This window comes from Arachis hypogaea, chromosome 12 (genome assembly GCF_003086295.3).
Source record: "Arachis hypogaea cultivar Tifrunner chromosome 12, arahy.Tifrunner.gnm2.J5K5, whole genome shotgun sequence".
In the NCBI taxonomy this organism is placed as follows: domain Eukaryota; kingdom Viridiplantae; phylum Streptophyta; class Magnoliopsida; order Fabales; family Fabaceae; genus Arachis; species Arachis hypogaea.
In genome coordinates this window covers 100,174,014-100,196,205 of record NC_092047.1, presented here as the reverse complement: position 1 = coordinate 100,196,205, position 22,192 = coordinate 100,174,014, and the positions used below count along the sequence as shown (strand labels likewise).

At 35.6% G+C, this 22,192-nt stretch overlaps 2 protein-coding genes and 1 non-coding gene across 3 annotated transcripts; 2 read left to right on the top strand and 1 right to left on the bottom strand.

The window, feature by feature from the left end:
- Nucleotides 1-1,159: 1,159 nt before the first annotated feature.
- On the top strand, nt 1,160-4,425 carry LOC112727870 (uncharacterized). The gene is made up of 7 exons (XM_025777793.3): nt 1,160-1,399; nt 1,794-2,010; nt 2,436-2,636; nt 2,703-3,333; nt 3,567-3,652; nt 3,738-3,800; nt 3,897-4,425. The coding sequence occupies exons 1-7, from the start codon at nt 1,166-1,168 to the stop codon at nt 3,926-3,928; spliced, it is 1,464 nt and encodes a 487-aa protein (XP_025633578.1). The 5' UTR covers nt 1,160-1,165; the 3' UTR covers nt 3,929-4,425.
- Nucleotides 4,426-4,862: 437 nt separating this feature from the next.
- TRNAE-CUC (transfer RNA glutamic acid (anticodon CUC)) lies at nt 4,863-4,935 on the top strand. The gene has a single exon. It is a non-coding gene; the product is annotated as a tRNA-Glu (tRNA).
- A 12,804-nt stretch (nt 4,936-17,739) lies between these two features.
- Nucleotides 17,740-19,948, bottom strand: LOC112730347 (uncharacterized). The gene is made up of 6 exons (XM_025780438.1): nt 19,602-19,948; nt 19,070-19,252; nt 18,678-18,989; nt 18,483-18,579; nt 17,883-18,414; nt 17,740-17,822 (listed from the first exon to the last, which is right to left on the bottom strand). The coding sequence occupies exons 1-6, from the start codon at nt 19,946-19,948 to the stop codon at nt 17,740-17,742; spliced, it is 1,554 nt and encodes a 517-aa protein (XP_025636223.1).
- Between the last annotated feature and the right edge of the window lie 2,244 nt (nt 19,949-22,192).

The window sequence follows — 22,192 nt, the reverse complement described above, 5'->3', positions numbered from 1 at the left end:
AACAAAGGCTACAAAATACACCACAGAAGGACTGCAAAATACACCATATTAAAACAAGTATAAACTATAGAATACAAATACAACTATAAAACCATTATAAAAAATAACAAAAATCATATTCATGAATCATAACTAAACAGAAACTAAAACAATTCAACTAAAAGAATAAGACAATTCATCCTCCATCAGATGAAAAGTCATAAACTGTAAATACACCCAAACTTTTATAAAAATACATCCAAATATTCCTCATCTACACCTAAACGTCTGATATAAAATGGATAATATTATATTAATTCTAATCAAAACTAGTACATTAGATTCAATTCAAACAAGGAAGAATGAACAGCAAATTTTACAGGCAAGGTTCACGTACTGGTTCATCTGACACTGAAGTTGAATTATTCATTATCTTCAAAAACAATTTCAGAGCTTGATGTCAAAAAACAATGTAAATCAATAATAACAAAAAAAGAGAGCAGAAAGAGAAAAGCACATAAATGAAGAAGGAAAAAGAGAGGGCAAGAAATTCGAAAAAGGAAACAGAATCCTTTCAAAAATTAAAAATCTGTCAGAGAGGCGCGTGAAATATATGTGCATAACAAGCGTAATTGAGCGTAATATCAATTAGAGGACTTGTAATGTAAGACTTGTATAGCAAAATCGCTTGTACGTAGAGATTAATCTATAAAAGAATTTTCCAAATTTCTCCTTTTACACTATAAATTTTAATACAACTTTTTAAAAGTGTTATTTAAAAAAAGGACATCTTTATCTTTAGAATTTGATTTTGATTTTTTACACCAAATAATTTCATTTAATTTTTTTATCGTGAATGATTGAAATTTTTTTGAAAACATAAAACAATTTTAAAATTGACTTTTGTTCAATGTTTTATATATAAATTTTAAATATTTATCAAATTTTAAAAAAATAATTAAATAAAAAAATTATTCACTATAGAAAAAATTATTTATCACTTATAAAAAATCTGATTTTTTTATTATTTTTATTACGCTTTTTAAATCACGTCACTATACAGGAGATTTGAACCGGTAACTGCTTAACTAGTTTTTGGTTTGCCGTTTAGCGCTAAAACGACCAAAACCAATTTTCAAAACCCATGTCCCGCGTAGCTTCCCCTCCAAAACGCACCGAGTGTCAGATGAGAAACTCTTATCACTCATCACACTTGTTCTTCCTCTTCAGCAAAATTACAATGGGAAAGCAAGCCAGTTCCAAGCCAAGAAGGCCAGACTCGTTGGGGAAGGGGAAGGTCACTCCGATCCAGATCGCCTTCATCGTCGACCGCTATCTCTGCGACAACAACTACTCCGAAACGCGAACCGCCTTCCGAAACGAAGCCTCCTCCCTCCTCACCAATTCCCCTATTCACGAGGTAAATTCACTAGATTCGTTTCTTTTCCACACCGTTATCATCAAACTTAATGAGTTAGTTCTGTTAGTTAGTTACTCTTAACAGAATTTCAGTTCTTGTTTTTCTAATTGTAACGTTTATCTTTTAGTGCATATTTGGTCAATTTCATTTTCGATTGAAACATTTCTCGTTAAATTTTTTTGCCATGCGCGGAGAATATTCAAGAGCTTTACGCTCTAGTCCAATTAGATGATTCGATGACACTTTTAAGATAGTAAGTGATCGAGTCAAATGTGTTATGTTGATGTGAAAATTTATGATTAAATGTGTGTGTGAATCCAATTTAGACTGAGATTGAATACAAACTAAATCCTTTTTTATTCGGCATTTGTTGTGTTCTTGCCTTCTTGGTTAGGCACCGAAGAGTTTGTTGAGTTTGGGAGAGCTGCTGGATGATTATGTATGCTTGAAGGAGCAGAAGGTGATGGTGGAACAGGAGAGGGTGCTTGTCGAGCAAGAGAAGAATCGTGTTCAGATGCTGTTGAACGGTATACAGAATGTTATGAACGCTTTCAATGCTACTACTAGTAGCCGGAGCATTGTTGCACCTAGTAACAGAACTCCTCCTCCAGGTAGAGGCCTGTGCTCTTGATCAATCAATTGATGGACTCTGGTGATAACTGAATTTTATAGTTCTAATCAGTAGTAAAAGTATATGCATGACTAGGTCATATGAAATTTTCACAATGGAATGTCTATTCTATTTTGTTAATAATGGTTTCTAGACACATCTATCATAAAGGAGACTGAAGAACTCTGGTTGACTTATTAGTATGGTAATCAGTAACTTACGTTTCCCCTTCTCATTAGGCTTGGTCACAATTTATTGTTATACTATTTGACATGATAAAGCTAAGAATGGTTATTGATTGTCTCTAATGTGTTTGAAAGCACCTTTTAGGATTAGATTTCACTTTCAGAGGTATTTTGGCCTTTAAACCTGTTATGAGGTGTGAAATGATGTATTGGTGTTTCTTTGTGACTTGGTTCTTGTTAGGCGTGTCTACTACTATGCAAAATGCATCAAATGTACATTCACTTCCTCAGCCTATCAACACCAATACAGAGTCTGCAAACTTCTCAATGCCAGTGTTGAATCTATCTGATAGGAAGAGGAAAGATACAATAGCCGTGGACGAGTCTTCTACCTCGAAGAAATCTCGTGGAAAATTATCCAACAGGAGAATTCCTTTTCAAGGTATAGTATTATCCTTGCTCTTCTTTTTTCTGATTAAGTATCTACTGATCTTTCATAAATCCTCAGTGCCAGGTCAAAACACACTTCCACAATCAGATACTTCTGCTATCACTAACCAAGTAGCTTCTCAGCCTTCTACACACCATCCATCAACTAGGAACAGCGTGCTGAGCGAATCGCAAGTTCAAGGATCCACCGTCTCCAAATGCTTGTTTAATCAGCCTTCAGCTTCTGTTCCCACAACCACTTCACCAGCTCCAAAGACACCTAGCATAACAACTTCCTCTCACGGTAATACACATATATCCCCTCCTGATATTCCCCCGGCTTTGAATCGCAATGAGGAGGCTGCACCCTCATGTTATGCTGTAATATCAACCAAGAGAATTATGGTTAGCCCTACAAAACAAATGGCTTATATAGAGAGTAGTCAATGCATTTCTCCTGTGAAGACAGGTACTTCAGACAAGGCAAGTAACAAGAGGGATCATGTAAGAAGCAGGTTGGACTTCGGTGCCTCTGGTTCGGAACTGCCTATACGCTCTACATCCGATTCGACGAAGGATGTTGACTTGTTTGACATTGACATAGATGCCTTGGGAACGGATTTTTCATTCACTGAAATGTTAAATGATCTTGAAGGCATTGATTTTTCTTGCAATCCAGCATCAATGAGTTATAAGGATAATGCTTCAGGGTAGTATTTCTTTTTAATGCAGCAAGTCTCTCTTTATTAGTTCTATTTTTTCAAAATAATTGTCAATTTGAACGAAGTTCTGCATGAAAAAATTAGTATATCCACCTATCCGCATAATAGATTGTCCAAAAGATTTGATTCTTTAAGTATTATTTTGTCCAAATTGATAGTTACTTGAAACGGAAGTGTCTTAATCCAGTGCTTTGATATGACTTTTATCATTATTTAAACAGGTCATCTCCAGAATGCAAGGGTAATCAAGTGATATCTGAAAGATCAACAGTGGGAGAAGTATCTGAGGAAGAAATGAATGTACCGGGTAATGAAAAAATGAAAAACCCAGTTTGTATCTTAACAATATCTGACCTAAACTTCAATTTACCGAGAACCTTTCACTTTTGCAGGCTCTGACAATTGTTTGAATACAATGACATCTGTCACAAAATGCATAAAGATTTCAACCCCCGGTAAATTCATTCTTCAATTGTTCCATTATCATTTTTTTCTTCTACATTCTGTTCAAAGATCTAAATATACTGGCTCATGCTATATTATACTTTCAGTAAAAAGTCGCCAGGGCTCTTTAGATCAGTAGAGTTCTTAAAGGGTGTGTATCCGAGTTAAGAGTTCGGAAGAGTAATTTCATCATTTTCTCTCCGCTATGAAGTATATGGCATAGAAATTGAATTGGTACCCGACTTTGCTGCTGGAGATGCTTGCTTTTACTTTACCAATAAAGAAAGAAACAACACCCCCACGGTTACACTTGACATTGGGTGTTAAACTGTTAAACGTCATTCATTGTTCAGTATAGCTTTTATCATACTGTTAGTGTTAGGTTACCATGGGAGGTTGCAACAATAAGAATTCTTAGCCGCTGTAGATAGCTTTCGTTCTCCCCCCTTTTTTGGTGTATCAAATGATTACATTTTTGTTGGATTTAGTTAGATGTTAAACAAGGTAAAACTTAGTGTGTAAAAACATCTAGCTGGCATTGTGTAGACTTATAGAATGTTAATCTTGATTCTATTTCTTGTATTGTCTAAACCATGAAAATAATAATGAATAAGTATCCTATTTTTATTTGAAAAACTCCATATTTTCAAATGGTTATACACCATTAGTACTTGATAAAGTGATGCTTATGACTTCGAAACATCTGGACATTAATTCTTCCTTTCCATATTATCCAAGGATGTATAAAATTATGATATAGTGAGGAAAAAAAGAAACTAAAGGACTATAATGGTTGTGTGGGATTTATTTGGTTGAGATTTTATATTTTTTTTATTTGTTTTCAGAATCTTTAAAAAAAAATAGTAAAAAGTAGGAAGTGAAAATGTGAAATATTATTTTTACTATTTTATTTCTTTTTCACAAATTTCTAAAACCAAAAGCACTGAATTGAAATCAAAATAGACAATAAATTTTGAGGCCAATAAAGTTTAGCTCAGTCCCTTCTCACTTTTATCAGAAGACACGAGTTACAGAATGAATATGTTGAAATGGGTTATTAACACCATCAAAATTCCGTTGTAGTCTAGGTGGTTAGGATACTCGGCTCTCACCCGAGAGACCCGGGTTCAAGTCCCGGCAACGGAATATTGTTTTACCTTTTTTGAGATTTTTTTTGGACAGGGACCTTGATTGAGTTTATGTTATGTCTCAGTTTCAATGCTGTTTCGGCTTTTGTTGTCTTTTGGTTTTCGTCCTAACTCGTAATTTGTTGATATTTTGGTTTGAAAGGCCAGTCAAAATCCAAGAATATATTATTCTACAATTTTCGGCCTCAAATTTTACAATCACATAATTAATTAAGTTACACCAATAATAATTAATTATTATGCTAAAATAATTAAATTTTAATTAGGTGACATTTGATCATGTAGAATTTTTATTACACGTTGATGCAATCATCACACTATCATTTGGTTATTGCAATTGACTCCGATTTTTAAATAAGCATTTAGTCTTTTTAAAAATTAACTAAAAGAATATTTTAGTATTCTTAAAATAAATAAAGTTTAAATATCTATTTTTGAATATAATTAAACAATCTTAAACTTAGAAATTTTTTTAGTGTTTTTAAAACTAATTTTAAAAAGGTTATTTTTAATCTTTTTAAAATAAACTGAAATTTCTAATTTTTATAGGGATAAACAACTTTAATCACGCATGAGTATTTTAATCTTTCAAAATTATTTCTAAAATGTTACTTTTGTCATTTTAAAAATTAACAAAAATAATATTTTAGTCTTTTAAATTAAATTAAATTCACATTTCTAATTTATTATGATAACACAATCAAATAGTCTTAATCCTAAAATGGTATTTTAGTAATTTTAAAATGTTTCTATAAGGGTATTTTATTCTTTTTAAAATTAACTAAAAATATATTCTAGTACTTTTAAAATTAAAATTAAAATTTTTAATATAATTAAACAAGTTTAATCTTTAAAAGATATTTTAATTTTTTTAATATTAAATTCTAACACCTTCTGTTTAGACATTTTCAAGTAGTAATTTAATAAATTTGCATTTTTTTTCAATAAAACTATCAAAAGCCTCAAACATCTTTGAATCCATCGTCTAATCCAAGTTGAAAAGCTCTACAAAGATGCACTCTATATGTGTTCCATTTTATCAATTAAAAATTCCTTATTGAGATATAAGGTAACTAATAATCTCGTAGTTTATTTTTCATTCGTACTACATCTTTTTTATTTTTCCTATATGTATTGAACTTAGCTAGCTAGGTCGGTTATTTTATAAACACTGCCAAATTGAATCAAGTTGGGCGGCTGGCAAAACTTAAGTCACAAGAAAAGAATATTTGGCTGAAAAATAGTTTTAGCATCTTTAATTAATGTATTGATATATAGTGCTTGTTAAACTTAGTTATTTATAACTAAGATAATAGTATTTTTTTAATAGTATTATACCATATGTCACTCGACTTTTCTACTTTACAGTCATTCAAACTCCAAATTAGCCTGTACAGGACAAACCTTCCTTTTATCATTTTCTACTTTTTCTTGATCCTGTCCATTTCAATATTCTATATAAATATTAGGTATGTAATTGTAATAGTCTTCAAAATTAAAGGGAAAAAGAAAACTCTCCCTCGTACAAAATTGGAATTTTTTTTAAGAGTATTTATAAATTTGATTAATTAATATTATTGATATTATTATTAATATTAATAAACGGTTATTAACCGTTTAGTATCATTTGGTTGAAGGGATATAATTTTTTAAGGATTGTGTGTATTTAAAACATTGTGTTTATTGACTAAAGGGATACAACTCTTTAAGAATTGTGTATGTTCAAAATATTGTATCTATTAGCAATAGAAAAGACACAACCATTTGTATACGTAACTAATCATAATTGTTACGTGCAATATGTATAAATAAGTTCTTGTCCACTATTTCAGAAATATAAGTACTAAGTGTACATTTTAATCAACTATTAAGAGATTTTCTTTGTTCAAGAAAGTTGATAATTTTTTGCTATTGCTAATCAAGAAATTCTTAGGTTTCATTGTATCCTAAGAGAGTATTGTCATCAACCCTATAGCAATGTGGGGACAAATATCTCTCTAAAGAAAACGATCTAATCGTGCCTTGAAACCACTACACAAATCACAACAACGGAGGCGCAGAATACCAGCGTTTTTTTAATGATTAGCGGCGGTTTTAAACCGCCGCAAAATCAAAAGCCGGCGGCTCTCCTAACCGCCACGGTTATGGGCGCGGGGATTAGATTTGGTGGCGGTTTTCAGTAACCGCTGGTATAACCGCCGCCAAATCAATGTTTCGCAGCAATCGTTCAAAAAACCGCCGTCAAACGCTGGTGGCACAATTTTCAGCATGTTCACCAGCGGTTCCGAAACCGCCACTATTCACTTTGATGTTTTCATGCTGCCGCGTGTTTTGCTGTGCTTTTAGAACCGCCACAAAACGGAATTCAGCTTTCCGAAATAGTTTTCGACGGTTACAAACCACCGCAATCTCTGACAGATTTCCAGTAACTTTGGGCGACTTTTCGGCGGTTTTAAAATGCCGCTAAATTAAGAAGAATAAAAAACAGAAAATTTGGGTTTTTATTAAAAAATCGTATAATTTTTTAAAATATTATAGAACTATTTTTTTATTGGCTTTTTAATTTTTTTTAATATCTTAAGTGTTAATATTTTCAACCTTAGATGGTAAACTTGTAGAAAAAATAAATAAATTATCTGCAAAATGTAAACCCCGCTAAAATCGGTAAATAATTAGTTAATAATTAAATTTTAATTAGGAAAGCTAAAAATACAAAACTAATATCAAAATAGGGTAGAGCTCGTCAGAACGAAAATTTTGATACCAATTTCGAAAATTTGGTCCAAAATCGGACCGAAAAAACTGAACCGGTTGAACCGGGGCCCAAAACGGGCCCGTGGGTCCAACTGGACCCAAACATTTAAAGAAAACAGCCGCTCCTTCTTCCCCATTGCATGCAACGGCACAAACAGATTTGGGGAAGGGAAGAGGAGCTTTCAAACCCCTCACCAGCTTTGATCCACCATAACTCTTCCGTCCAGGCTCTGATCGCCGCACCGTTCGCGGCCACGCGCCCAGCGCGTCGAGCTCTACCTTTCTACCGGATCAATTTCACTGGTAAGCCTCATTTTTTATTCAGAATCTCTACTCCCCTTTTCTTTGGTGAAATTAAAATCCTATAGAGAAATCTTGTCCCATTTTTGTGTTTTAGGTTCAAGTTAGATTCCGGGGCTTAATGGGCTCGAGCTATTAAGCATATGGGTACGGTAAGGATACTCTAACCCTAGCTCAATCTTGCATTTATAGTGAAAAAACTGAATTTGGAACATGTATATGAATTAGGTGTAGATTAAGTGGGTATATATGCATTGGAATTGAGTTGGGAGTATTTGGAGGCTTATTGGTGATCAAGACTTGGTTTGTGGCTGTTTCATTTGGACTTGGAGGGGCTGTGTTTTGCTTGTGAGGCTGCCTTGGGTGAAACAAAGTGATCGGCCAAGGTCTGGTTTAAGTTTCGCACGTTTAATATTTAAGGTATTGTAAAAACTTAGGTAAGAGGAACCATAGGATAAGTTGAATTGGTTAATTGCATTTAATGATTAGTCTTGTAATATTGTTGGAATAAATTGTTGGTGAATATGTATTGGAATTATGAGGTGTTGAACTTGTTAATTGTGTACTCTTGAAATTGAGTTAGTAATGGAAGTCATGGTCATGATTTGTTAGTATTAAATATATGTGCTTGAGATTATTCATGAGGGGTTGATGAAGATGTTGATATGTGTTAATGAAGGGTTGATTTATGTTAATGAAATTTAATTGTTATATGTTGATAGAGGGTTGATATATATGATGAAGGGTGGTATAGGTGAAGAGTTGTTATAAATAAATGAGGGGTTATTGGTATATGAGGTAAATGTTGATATTTATTGATGGTTAAAGGTAATGTTTGTAATGGTTGTTAAGGAAATGGGCTGATATGGTATTAATATGCAAGTTTTGTTGGTAAGGAACTTGAGTTGATGAAAATGAGGTTTGGTTGAGAATTGGTTAAAAAGTAAATTTTGATGAACTTTGGACGTCCATAATTCACTCCTCAAATTTTAAATTGAATTGTGATTTATTGCAAATGAAAGATGGTTTAATGAGCTTTTGATTGATATAAATTTTGTGAAAAACGAAATTTTGTAGAGAAAGTTATGGACGTTGAAAGTTTGGTATATAAATCTGTGTTACAGGATGTCTAAAACAGGTATGAAGCAGCTTCTGGGCATTCTGCCAATTTTTTAAAAAACGCCAATCCACGCGTGCGCGTGGCGTGGCATTTTGACGACGCATGCGCGAGAAGCATGCGTACGCGTGTGTGTATTTTCACGCGTACGTGTGGCCTACGCGTACGTGTGGCTGCTGCCTGTTGCAAAAACCAGTTTTGACTGTTTTAAACCAATTTTCCACTTCTAAACCTCTATTTTCTTCCTTTTAAGGCTTAAAGTATGGTTCTAGGTCCAGTAGATAAAAGAAGCTAGGAAAACAAGATAACTTGAGGGTGAAGTAAGATGTAAATGGTGGCTTTTATGAAGAAAATAAGAATGTTAACGAAGTTTAACGCTAAGGCTTGATAATTGGTGATGTATTGATAATGAAATTGAAATGGCTTATGAATAATGATATCTGAGATACGAGTTTTCCTGGCTAAAAACTGTGGCTCGCCACCACGTGTTCCAGGTTGAATCTCGACACTCTGTTGACCCTACGTCGTAAGGGTGACCGGGCACGTATAAATTCCCAGGTATGGATAGCCCCCATTGAGCGATTACTTGATGTTGAATGTGAAATCTATGCATAGGCTCTTAGGGATGCGCGACGGGGGACTGTCTAAGGTTTTCGGACTTGTCGAGTTGGCTGGATAACTGATAGATGAGCCTCATCAGCCATAGGACAGACATGCATCATATGCATTTGTTTGGTTTGATTGTTATGCATTTCCTGGGTTTGCCTAATTGATATATACCACCTGCTACCTGTTATATTTGCTACTTGCACTATCTGCTCATTATTTGTGCGTGAACTTGTTTGGTTGTTTGTCTTTGTTGCATTGTGGATGATGGAGGGATGGAGGAAAAGGTGAAATGGTTTGGTGTTATGTTAGGTTTGAAATTGAGTAAGTTAGGCAGATTTAGAATACCTACCCCTGTTTATGGCTTCTGTTTAGTAATTAAGTTGGATAACTGAAGAACGGAGTTCTAGGTTTGCCTATGGAATTCTCAGGACCTTATTTATTATACGCGTGGCACTTTCACCATGCTAAGAATCTCCGGTTCTCATTCCACACTGTGTTGTTATTTTTCAGATGCAGGTCGAGAGGCTCATCGCTAGGCGTCTGGATCCTTGAAGCGAAGTAGTTCTTGGGTGTATTTTGGACTTCTGTTTGTATATATGTATATATGTGTTTAGCTTACTCTCCCAGTAACTTGTGTATGCTGCTCCTCTTAGAGGTTGAGGGAGAGATAGGAGTTTATTTTGATATTTTGGTGTATTTTGGGATACCTATGTATGTTTATATGTGTATATATATATATATATATATATATATATATATATATATATATATATATATATATATATATATATATATATATATATACTCTGGCCAGCCTTGGCTTCGCAGGCTGAGTCAGGAGCTAGTTATGCTATTTCCTTGGCTTTCCTTTACTCTTTTGCTTATCTTTACCTCCTCCCATTAGGTTTCTTAACGCGCAAGTAATCCTATTCCTTCAGCGTTGAGCTTTTTATTTTTGCGATTTTGTTCTTATCCGTTTTCCAAGGCTCCTAGTATATTGTCCTTTCCACTATTATATATATATATATTACTGTTTAGAGGTCTGTAACACCACACTACCTATGTTCTACGACTTAAGCGTAAAACTCTGTGTAGTAGGGTGTTACACAAAACAAAATAATATATTCATAAAAATACGAAGAGAACAAATCTCTTGCAAAGAGTTGCATAGTCTAATTCAAAAAAAATATTTGCTTTGATCCAAAATATCTATAATCCTACTATTATTTTTCACTCTATCATTCCACGGAACTCATCCCTACAGCGATGTCTCGTGACAGCTCCTCACCCTGCCTTTGAAATAGATAAATCAGAGCTCTCTCCATCGCCTGCATCTTTTTCTTCTCTGCTGCTGCCTCGTCCTCCATCGCCTTCCTCTTCAACTTCTCGCCTTCCAATTCTGCCTGCAGTGCAAACAGCTTCCTCTGGGTCTCCTCTACTTCGACTCTGTTGCCTGGCACATGTGAATTTGAACCAAAGAGTTGAGTAGGAGTCAGACCGAAACCCACACCACGTACTCTACCCAGTTTCTCTTTTCCGAAAACCTGAGCAATGGAGTCATTTTGAGACAACACTCTAGAAGATTCATCCTGTTGCTCAATCTCCTCAATTCTTTCCTACAGACATAAATTAGCAAATACAATCATTTTGTTGATCGGTCTATCTTAATAAAAAATCAGTCAAATATGAGAGAAAAAAATAGGGTCCAAAAGTAATTTATGTAAAACAACCAAAATAACGCACGTTACATAGGATGCCAAACACTATAAAAAGAAATAAGGAATAAGTGAAATTAAATTATTTCAATTTTAACCCAACTGTCTCTAAATTACATAGAAGTTTAAACTGTCTAGAAACATCTGAGGTAAATTAGCAAAATAAATAAAAGTAAGCAGAATTGGAAATTGAAAATTTCCTTTGGTCCATTTTGAATTAGGATTAATAGAAACTTATCTTTGAATATCTTATTGCTGTTTCTAACCCAAGTCCAAATCATTCAGCAAAGAAATAAAGAACAAAATAAAATAGAGAAGTAAACTATTAACGTATTTGAAAACTAATTTTATCGAAAATTTCTGACAAGTAGTACTTACACTAATTGCCCTTGCTTCATCATTCATATAGGAGCCATCATTTTTTTTTGTGCACTGTGATCCACAACTCTCCTCTACCGACTCTCCTTCGTTGTTCTTCACACTGCAACAACAAGGTTTACGCCATTACCGTATTTCTCACAATCAAGGAAACTTAAGTCATAAAGAAAGTCCAAACAGTGGATAAAAAATGGAGTACCTCTTCTTCCATCCGCCGTGCGAAGCTTTTCGAACCGCCAGTGTGGGTATATGGTTGTTTTGATCGATTAATCGCATTTTTTCTGCACTTCTCCTATTGTTCCATAAGTGCCAAATTAAAGGGCGATTAGATACTGATTTAAAAGGACTCAATGCAACATAAATTGCTGTGTTTTCTACCAATAGTATACTAGATTACCTTCGTCTCAGCTTTGGCGCGATCAGAAACTTTCTCCAATGCTCTCGATCAATTCCCGGTAGACGGTGCTCAATATTTTGCTCAAATGTGAATGTTGGCTCATAAAAGGCATTATACAACCTCAGCCTTGTTTCCTTCCAAGACCTTCCCATACTTTTCAAAATATATTTCTTGATACTGCCTTCACAATCTTCATCAAAGTAAAAAATTTGCTATACATATAATACAATTTGTCAATAATTGTAAAAAATAAGCAGATTTATTACAAAGGGGATATAAATCTTTATCTTGACACATTCGTTATAAACCTTGTCTTTAGTGGTAACCTTATGCCAACTTTGCTTACCGATAGAAAATTTTCCATAGGCAGATTCCAGCAGACCAAGCACTCCACTCAACAGTCCAGCCTCGTCTCCAATTGGATGCATTTTGTTGTTGAATCTGAGCACGATCCTTCTACCGTTAGGCCGTTCCATAGCCTTCCTCACGCTTAATCTTGCCGGCTTGATTGTGCCGTCAGAATCTATAAGCCAAATATAAATCCTTATGTGTGCATCCGTTGTTGACATTATGCACAAAAAAAAATATATAACATAGCTCAAATCGAATATAGAAAAATTATAAAATACGTTACCGATGATATTAATTGTCCAAAACTTTGTAGTCTTGCATCTTTTACGACTTTGAGCTCCAGAAGCACTAAAGTGGTCGTCAACTTCATGAGCACGAGATTCTACCTCTGGAGCATTACCCTCCAAAAAGTGATCATGGCTTAGCTCCGAGTTGTGAACGCTATTTGTGCTCATCTGTGGAGCAGGCCTTGGTTCAGTGCGCGGTGGACGAAACGGATGGGAAGTTGTAGGGACACCATCACCACCAGCTGGGAGGACTTGAGAGTCATCATGGTGGGATCCTGAGGCCGAAGGCGGAGCCGTTTGAGGTTGCTGATATCCTGGTCCTAATTTTGACTTTTTCGTGTACTGACCTTTCCTAGCCATCTTAATGCCCTAACACTAGGATGCAGGATAAAAATCAAGTCACATTAAAATCCAATTAAGATGATTTGTTAGTAACCATGAGCAAGTTCGAACAACAGTGATCAACAATTATAACAGAAAAAATCACTCAAGCAGAAGGTAAATACATGTTTCAGAATCTGGGTCTTTAGTAGTCAATAGTAATGATTTGCTACTAATTTAAAAGATGCATTTGAACAATATTGCTCGGTACTTCAGAAGAATCAGCGATGTGAAAAACTAAATGATTGATGCATCTATGAGTGTATCTGCACAGAATTACATCATAATACAGTTATTTGAATGCATTTACAAGCACAATACAAGTGCAACAAAATTTCCATCAGCGAGATTCATCATTACAAAAGCAAATCATGAACCTTGATTCACAAAAACAAGTTATAACACCAAATGAAACCAAAAGAAACGAAATATAAAGCTTAGTAAACTTCACATATTAAAATTTGAAGCTTCATGGGAACAGATCTGCAAGGTAATCACAGTAGTAGTAATGAACCTATATTCCACCTCTCATCCTAAATTGCGAAAGTAAACACACAACCGTTTCCCAACAAATATTGACAGATAGTAAGATATCTTGAATGTGCAATCCTTCTTATAAGTCTCATCATGACTACAATAATCAATTAATAATTAAAAATCACACTAATCCACCCAATTAAATGTATGTTCCATTTGAAAGCAGGACAAGTATTCACAAATTGATCAAATACACAAATCATTTTAATAGATAGGCGAGGTGCGTTTGGTAATAGATGAGATGATAAGTTGTAGTAGGATTTCATCAAAATTATTTGTGTGTTGGTGAACTTAATGGAGTAGAATTTCAACAAAAAATGAGACATGATTACTTGGAAGGTTCAGAGCATCAGTTATCATGATAGGACTTTGATAAAATAAGCATCACTTTACATAAATCCTAATTTCATAAGAAGACAGAGGAGCATAGTCCAATTAACGAGACACACATAAACTTCATTGACTTGTAAGAACACCTACCGCAACCACATTAGAACATCCCACATTTTATTGGAAGAAATAGGGGTGGTTATCGGAACAGAGAGGACGAGCCTAACAGCAGTCCCGAACCGACGACTACCACGCGGGCAGAGACAGCGATGTGACCGGCAGGTTCTGGAACTTGAAAATGCGACGCACGATGAGCAATCCTCATCGGCGACAACAAAGACAGGCCAGAGCGCGAAGGATAAAAGCATCTCCTGGCGGGTCTTGGTTCAATGTAGTTAGAGTAGTGAGCTAGGGCTACGTCCAATGTAAAGTTTCTAAGGATCGAGGAGAAGAGGTAGGGTGCAAAAGCTGGGGTATTTGAAATTGTGAAGAAACAAATCCACTATTTTATCTTTATTCTGAATTAACAATATTCATTTTGATAATAAAATTGTGAACATTAAATAATAGTAAGTATAATACTATTTGTTATAATGAGTAAATATTGCCCAAAAAAAAAATTACGTGAAACGCGGGAATGATTATAGCAGAAGGAAACTAAAACATAAAAATATTATAGAATCTAAATTTATTACTAATTTTTTAATTTTAAAATAATAATAATAATAATAATAATAATAATAATAATAGTAGGGTAAAAGGAACAATAATAACAGTAAGCATATTAATTTGTGATATACTGAGTTTTTTTTTTTGGTAACTTGTGATATACTGAGTTTATGTAATAATAATATAATTACTTTTTTATTTTTGAGCAACTAATAATAATAATAATAATAATAAGTATATTTCTAAGTACTTGTTTCAGGCGTCATAAAAATAAACAAAAAATAAATAGATTGTTACTTTTTAGTTTGTTTGGAAAATTTCTATGCATAACAGAGTAGAAATTATAGCAAAACATTTCACTCATTGTGTCAAAAAATTTATATTAATCAGCATCTTGCGGTAGTCTTTTAACAAAATACAGAAATAGGTAAAACAGTAAATCAAGGGCCTTCAATGCAGCATACTAACACTCCCTAATAACAATCTGAAGAGTTAAAAAGTCACGACAACTTCAAAACACAAGTTTTGGGCATCCTATAAATCTGAATCCAAATTCTTCAATTAAACTATTGCAATATCCTCAAGGGTTCAAGTATCGTGTTGCCCACATAGCTAGGTGCCACGCATTCTTCTTATCAGGAGACATTCAACTATAAGGATATTCATTCTCTTCCGGCGTTTTATTGAGGTCATATGACAGTATCGAGGCCTTTTGTCCAGTAGAACCAACCTCTTTAGAGCCATCGAAGGAGACAATGTCCTCTTTCTCCACTGAATCCGAAACCACCTCCCCCGTTTCTTCGCATGCCTCCTGAATCTGGAATCGAGATAACCCTGAGAGGTACATCATAGCAAAAAATAGGCGCAGAATAACAAGAGTTAGTGTATGAACATAATCATATTACATCAACAACCAAAAAGTTGTCTTTTTTACGTTCCCATAGTCGTTCAAGTCCATGTTCTTTGAGTTTGAATTCCTCTCGTGCTGCAATATCTAGTTCAACAACAAGAGTATTTTCATAGCGTGCTTGCACAATACACCACAAAAATAATGTAGAAATACTATTTGTAAAAACCTGAGACAATGTAATCCCTTACAATATATGAATTATAAAATTATTCAAATAATTCCGAACCTAAAAATTAGAAAGCAAGTGACTCTCTAGTAAAAGAATTACATTTTTTTGGGATAGCAAATAGATTAGATAGCAAGAAGACTATGACATCAAAAAAGAGAACACTAATAACACCAACAAGAGAATGAATTCTTTGGAATGCTCTAGAGCTCAAGTTAGAAAAAAAAACTATGCCTCATGCACACATTTTAGTTTACTACATAAAATTAAACTGATAATCCACTTTTTTCAATTTCCGTTAATGTTATATATATATATATATATATATATATATATATATATATATATATATATATATATAATTAATATATATATCTTCCCAAATTGAGAAGCATGCGTTAATCCCATGCATTAGAACCCTTCTAGAAGACTCAAAATTTTTATTTTTTAAGAGAAAATACTATTAAAATAGGATAAGGCTAATAAGCCTAAGTAATCCCAGAATTCAGATTCATTCCAAGGTTGAGAATTTCCCAATCATGACTTTATCTTCATGTAGTTTCAGAATTTCCTTTAATTTATTACACCCGTAGAGATTATTGCAGGTTTTTGGGTTCAGTTTTACAATTTCTTAAGAAGAAAGACTTAAAAGGATGTAACATCATAACTATCTAGCTAAACATAGCTTCTCTTGTAACATGGCATTTTGAAACCAGAACTTTTTCTTGTAGCAGATTGTACATGATTGGTCTTAAACATCCCAAAAAAATTAAGTACATAAATCTCGCAGCATATTAATTATCTGGTAGTCCCTAAACAATCTAATATCAAACATCAGGTTTAAGGTACACAAATATAGGTACCAAACGAAACATATACTCATTTCATCTCAAGAGAATCCATCCCCTAAGCAGCCACTTTAAAGTAGCACAGACCATCCATTTTTGAGTTCCACAAAAGGGTCTATATTATATGCTTGAGTTCCACGAAAAGGTCTCTAGCTATTATATGCTATTAAGTTTCTTCTAGCAAACATATCTCTAGAGTTTATCTTGCTCTACAAAATACAATTAAATTCTCCACCCTCAATGGTGATTCGGGTTAATGACTCTAATTTATTAATTTTACAAAACAAATAATAGAATTTAGTTATCTAGATAGAGAACTGTTATATACGTTAGATAAATAGCAAGATAAAACGTGAATATTTACCTTCACCTCGTCAAGTATTTTCTGTGAGCACCACATTTCCGTACTTGTTATAAACTCAAACACAAATTTAGCCCGGTACTTTCGGTCCCAATGAAGCAATTCCTAAAATTTTAACATAACCACATGAATATGGATTTCTTTCCACGAATGAGAAAAGGATTTACAAAATTAAATTGGGTAGCAGCAAACAAACCCTCATCATTGAAGCCAGCGCATGACCAATGGCTCGATAGAGGTGACTGTGTCCAGAGAAGGCATCCAACCATGATTGTATACGGGACTCTTTAAACCACAACTGCCTTGCAAAGGATGTTGCGTGATCCAACGAAGAGAATGGAGACGCACCTATCATCTTCTCTGCGAATCAACGGCTTCTGTTAATGAGAAAGGAGTCTCTTGTCTCCAATTTCCCTGATATTCCACGGAAATAGAAAGAATGTACAAGGACAATATAAAAATGTGATCATAAGAAATCTTGAAGGAGAGGTAACAACATTGTGAATACCCAGTTAAATAAAAGAGCTTTATCTGAGAGGATAAGAAAATATAAAATAACTCAATCAATTCAACCTATTGTCTAATTATATGACTAAAATACAATCCACTATCTATCGTAGGTGAATCATGACAGTAGTATATATCCAGAACTGCCATGAATATGAGCTACATGCATGATGGATAACAGTATTTTAGGAATCAGCGGCCTCATCACAATCTTCAACCCCGTCATTAGTGGACTCCTCTAAATCGCCGTCTCTTGTCAACCGCAGGCCTTCAACATCAAATTCAAGCAAGCTAGTCATACAGGACTATGGATGAAGGTCGACCTCACAATGTTCATAATCTTCGCCCATGTCAAACAAATCTCTTGGCTTCACATGGACTACTACACTCCATCCGTTCTCCACCTCATCCTCCACGTAGAACACAAGACGCGCCTCAGATGCCAAGATATACGACTCATCATCTTCATGATCACCGGTGTGAATCGGAGTGGCAAAATTGACACAGGTGTGGCCCAAAACGTCTTGTCGGATGCCTCTGCCCGACGTGGTGTCTGCCCAAAGACACTTGAACAAGACTATAGTGAATTGACCGCTGTAATTTAGCTCGATGATGTCTACTAATCTCCCGTAATACGAGACATCGCCAACAGCGACATTGGCATCCCGTTTACTTGCATAACTTTTAGTATCCGAAGTGACATAAACCCTGCTATTCTGTGTTTTCATCCCTTCCTCCCTTGACATGGTCCTAAATTTAAATCCATTGACGTTGTAAGCCCGATAGCGTCTGGCCTGAGCAAGGGGACCGCAGGCGAGCCACTGCAACTCGTTCGAATGATTGGTGCTTCCAAATGGGACCTGAAATTGAACCATTAGAGGCAAGAAAGCATCAAAGGGTAGTAGGATCTTGAGATATTAAAGATTACCTCATGCCTGAACCAGTTGAAAAATTCTCTGTGCACAACACTATCTATCTGAGACTGGGACCTTGTTTTATTTCGCAGTTTTCTCTTTGTGACGGCTCTGTACTCATTATGCATACAAAAAGTTTGTTCAAGTTTAGTACTATCAATACCAAATTGGCTCACTGTATAATTTTAAAACTCAGGCTCTGTACTTACTCCAAGAATTTCTCTACAGCAATGTAATTGACCAGTACATGACGATGTGCTTGAAGCTTTTCGGTTGCTGTTAGAGTAAAAAATGACGCTGCCTCGACCGCCTTTCCAACCTCTGGGAACATGTTGGCAATCTTGCTCGGCGGAGCATCGCTCGGCCAGTCGTCAATGCGTGTCGGTCGGTTGATCCTAGTCTCGACATTATCTAGGTATCTTGAACAGAATGTGAGAATCTCCTCGGATAAGTAGCCCTCTGCAATCGATCCTTCCGGTTGTGCCCTGTTACGCACGTACTGCTTGAGACGACATAGGTACCTTCGACAACATAACATATAAATTACTAGATGACAGCTATCCTAACAAAACAGGTCGAGAAAGCTTAAGTACATCTTTACCTCTCAATTGGGTACATCCACCAATAATGCACTAGGCCACCGAGACGTACCTCCTCGACCAAATACACCGTTAGATGAACCATAACTGTTAAGAAGGAAGGTGGAAATATCATCTCCATGTGGCACAAAGTATGGACCACACGATCCGGAAGGAGAGGAAGTTGTTGAGGATCTATGGATTTACTACATATTAGTCAGAAAAAGGCTAATAAATCAGCCAAGACGGCAGACACTGGGGTGGGCAATACGTGTTTTGACGCAAATGGCAATAGATGTTCCATTAGAATATGGTAGTCAAGACTCTTCAAACCGAATAACTTGCGCTATTTTAAATCAACACATCGAGAGATGTTGCTGGAGTACCCATCTAGAAAGACCACATTCTTGATGGTCCTAAGAAAGATATCCTTCTGTGGGATCGACATGGTAAAGACTGCAGCGGGATACTTTCCACCTTCAAGTGGCCACATATCATGCCTGACTCCCATCAACTGGAGATCTTTTCGAGCTTTTAGGTGGTCTTTGGATTTACCGCTCTCGTTCAACATGGTTTAAACAATGTTGTCGCAATACATTCTTCTCTATGTGCATGACGTCAAGGTTGTAACGTAATTCGTTGTTCTCCCAATATGGCAGATCAAAGAATACATTTCTCTTTTTCCAGGGTGACTCGTCTTGCACCACGGTCTGCTGTCCGCGCCTTCTTTTATCGCCCACCGCTTGCACCTTGCCTTGTGAGACGTGCACACCCTCCAATTGTCTCAGGACATCCCTGCCAGTCAATTTGGTAGATGGAGATCTATCATCTACTTTGTCATCAAATCTACTCCGGTCATGTCTATATCTGTGATCGCGATTCAAGAAGCGACGATGACCCATGTAACACCATTTCTGACTGAAGGTGAGTCACCTAGTCTCGCAGTCCAAATTGCACGTGGGGCAAGCTCTCCCGCCGTACGTATTCCAACCAGATAAATTACCCAAGCCAGGAAAATCGCTGATAGTCCACATCAATGCAGCATGCATCTTGAATGTTTTCTTTTCACTGGCGTTGTACGTATCAACACCGGCCCACAACTGCTTCAACTCATCGATCAGGGGCTGTAGGCAGACATCAATGTCATTGCCAGGCATTTTAGGACCGAAAATAATCATAGAGAGAATAAAGTTGGTTTGTTTCATGCAAATCCATGGGGGTAAGTATTACGGAATAAGAATCACTGGCCATATTGAGTACTTTGAACTGAGATTTCCATAAGGATTGAAGCCATTACTGGCCAGGGCTAACCGAACATTGTGCGGATCGCCAGAAAAGTCAGTATATCTACTGTCAAATGCTTTCCAACCCTCGCCGTCCCTGCGATACCTCAAGGAACCGTCAGAGTTGGTTCCTCTCTTGTGCCACAACATGTCCACGGCTGTCTTGCTGGACATGAACAATCGCTGCAACCGTGGAATCAAAGGAAAATAACGAAGAGCTTTCGCCGCCTGAGGTTTCCCATTCTTCTTGACAACGGAGTTGATTCTTACTAAAGAATTATTTCTGGTCTTTTGCTTCCACCTGGATGCTCCACACTTTTTGCATCTAGACAAGTCTTGGTCGAAACCCTGGTATAGCATGCAGTCATTTGGACATGTATCTATCTTCTTGTACTCAATACCGAGCTTTTTTATGATCCTCTTGTCATCATGCATGGTCTTCAGAATCCTTGCATGCTCAAATGCATCCCCCAATAGCTCCAGAATCAATCTGAAAGCCTTGTTGCTCACTCCGCACATGCACTTTATATGGTACAGCCTCACCAAGAAAGACAGCTTCGAGAATCTTGAGCATCCCAGATATAATCTCTGCTCGCCGTCCTCAAGCAGGTCGTGAAAGGCATGAGCCTCGCAGCTAGGCTCGTCAGATAAGTACGGCAACCCATCTGCACTATCTCTGACCACTTTATCCATCGTGTCTTCATCATCACCCTGCAGTCCCGGAAAGTTGAATGCCTCGTAGACCATGTCAAGCATTTAATCTCCTGCGTTTCCAGTGGGTTCTAATGTTTCTCCACCTCTCGAGCTCTCGTCTACGATCCTCTCACCGTGATGTAACCAAAAGGTATAGTTAGGGGGAAAGGGTTTCATCAGAAGATGATCGTAGGCATCCTCTCTGGTTTGGAAAAACCGGAACCCACACAAAGGACATGGACAATGTATCATCCCATCGGATGATGCATTGACAAATGCGAAATCAAGAAATCTATTCAGCCCATCCCTATATTATGCACTACCTCGTGGCTTTGTAATCCAACTCTTATCAATGTCTAATTAAATGAAAAGGCACGAACAAATAAATGTACAGTAAATAAATAAATAACACTAACAAACCTATTGGAAAAAAATTGGGATATGTGTCAAGAGAAACAACAACAGTTAATCATAAATATAAGACGGAATAACTCAAAACGGAAAAAGAAACAAAGTTACTTGCATCCCGGATAACATGTAGCACATGAAAAGTATTTGGAAGGAGGCATACTCATTGCAAAATTCTATGCTTTCTTTAAAAAAATATTGGTAGAAAGAATTGTTGGTTTCAGGTCCAAAAAATGAAAATATAAAGAAAAGCTCCCTTAAAGATGAAAAAGAAAGCAGGAATAACTGATAAAATTAAAAAATAAATAAAACAATAACTATAATCCATCATAAGGCACAGAGAATAGAATATTCAAATTATCTTAAAAAATGAAAAAGAAAATAGGATTGAAGGTTAGATTTAAAAAACAATTAAAATAAAAAATATAAATAAACAATTATAACAGATAGAGAATAGAAATTGGAAATTGTAAATATATTACTTTAGATATGATTCTAAGAAAGTCATATTATGGATTTCTTGTGCTGTCTTCTAGCGTGTATGAACAAATAATTTGTTCAGTGTAAAAGAAAATAACAATAAAAATAAAAAAGATAGGACAAGAAGAGTCAGTCAAAAAAGAAATGGGAACCAAAAATGCTAGCAGGTGAAATATCCGTTGCTTCATAAGTTGTAGGATCAGCAGAAAACAAACTAAGAGCCCAACTATTTTGTATTCATTGTTCTTCTTCTCAACACATAGATAGACTATAATAGTTTTC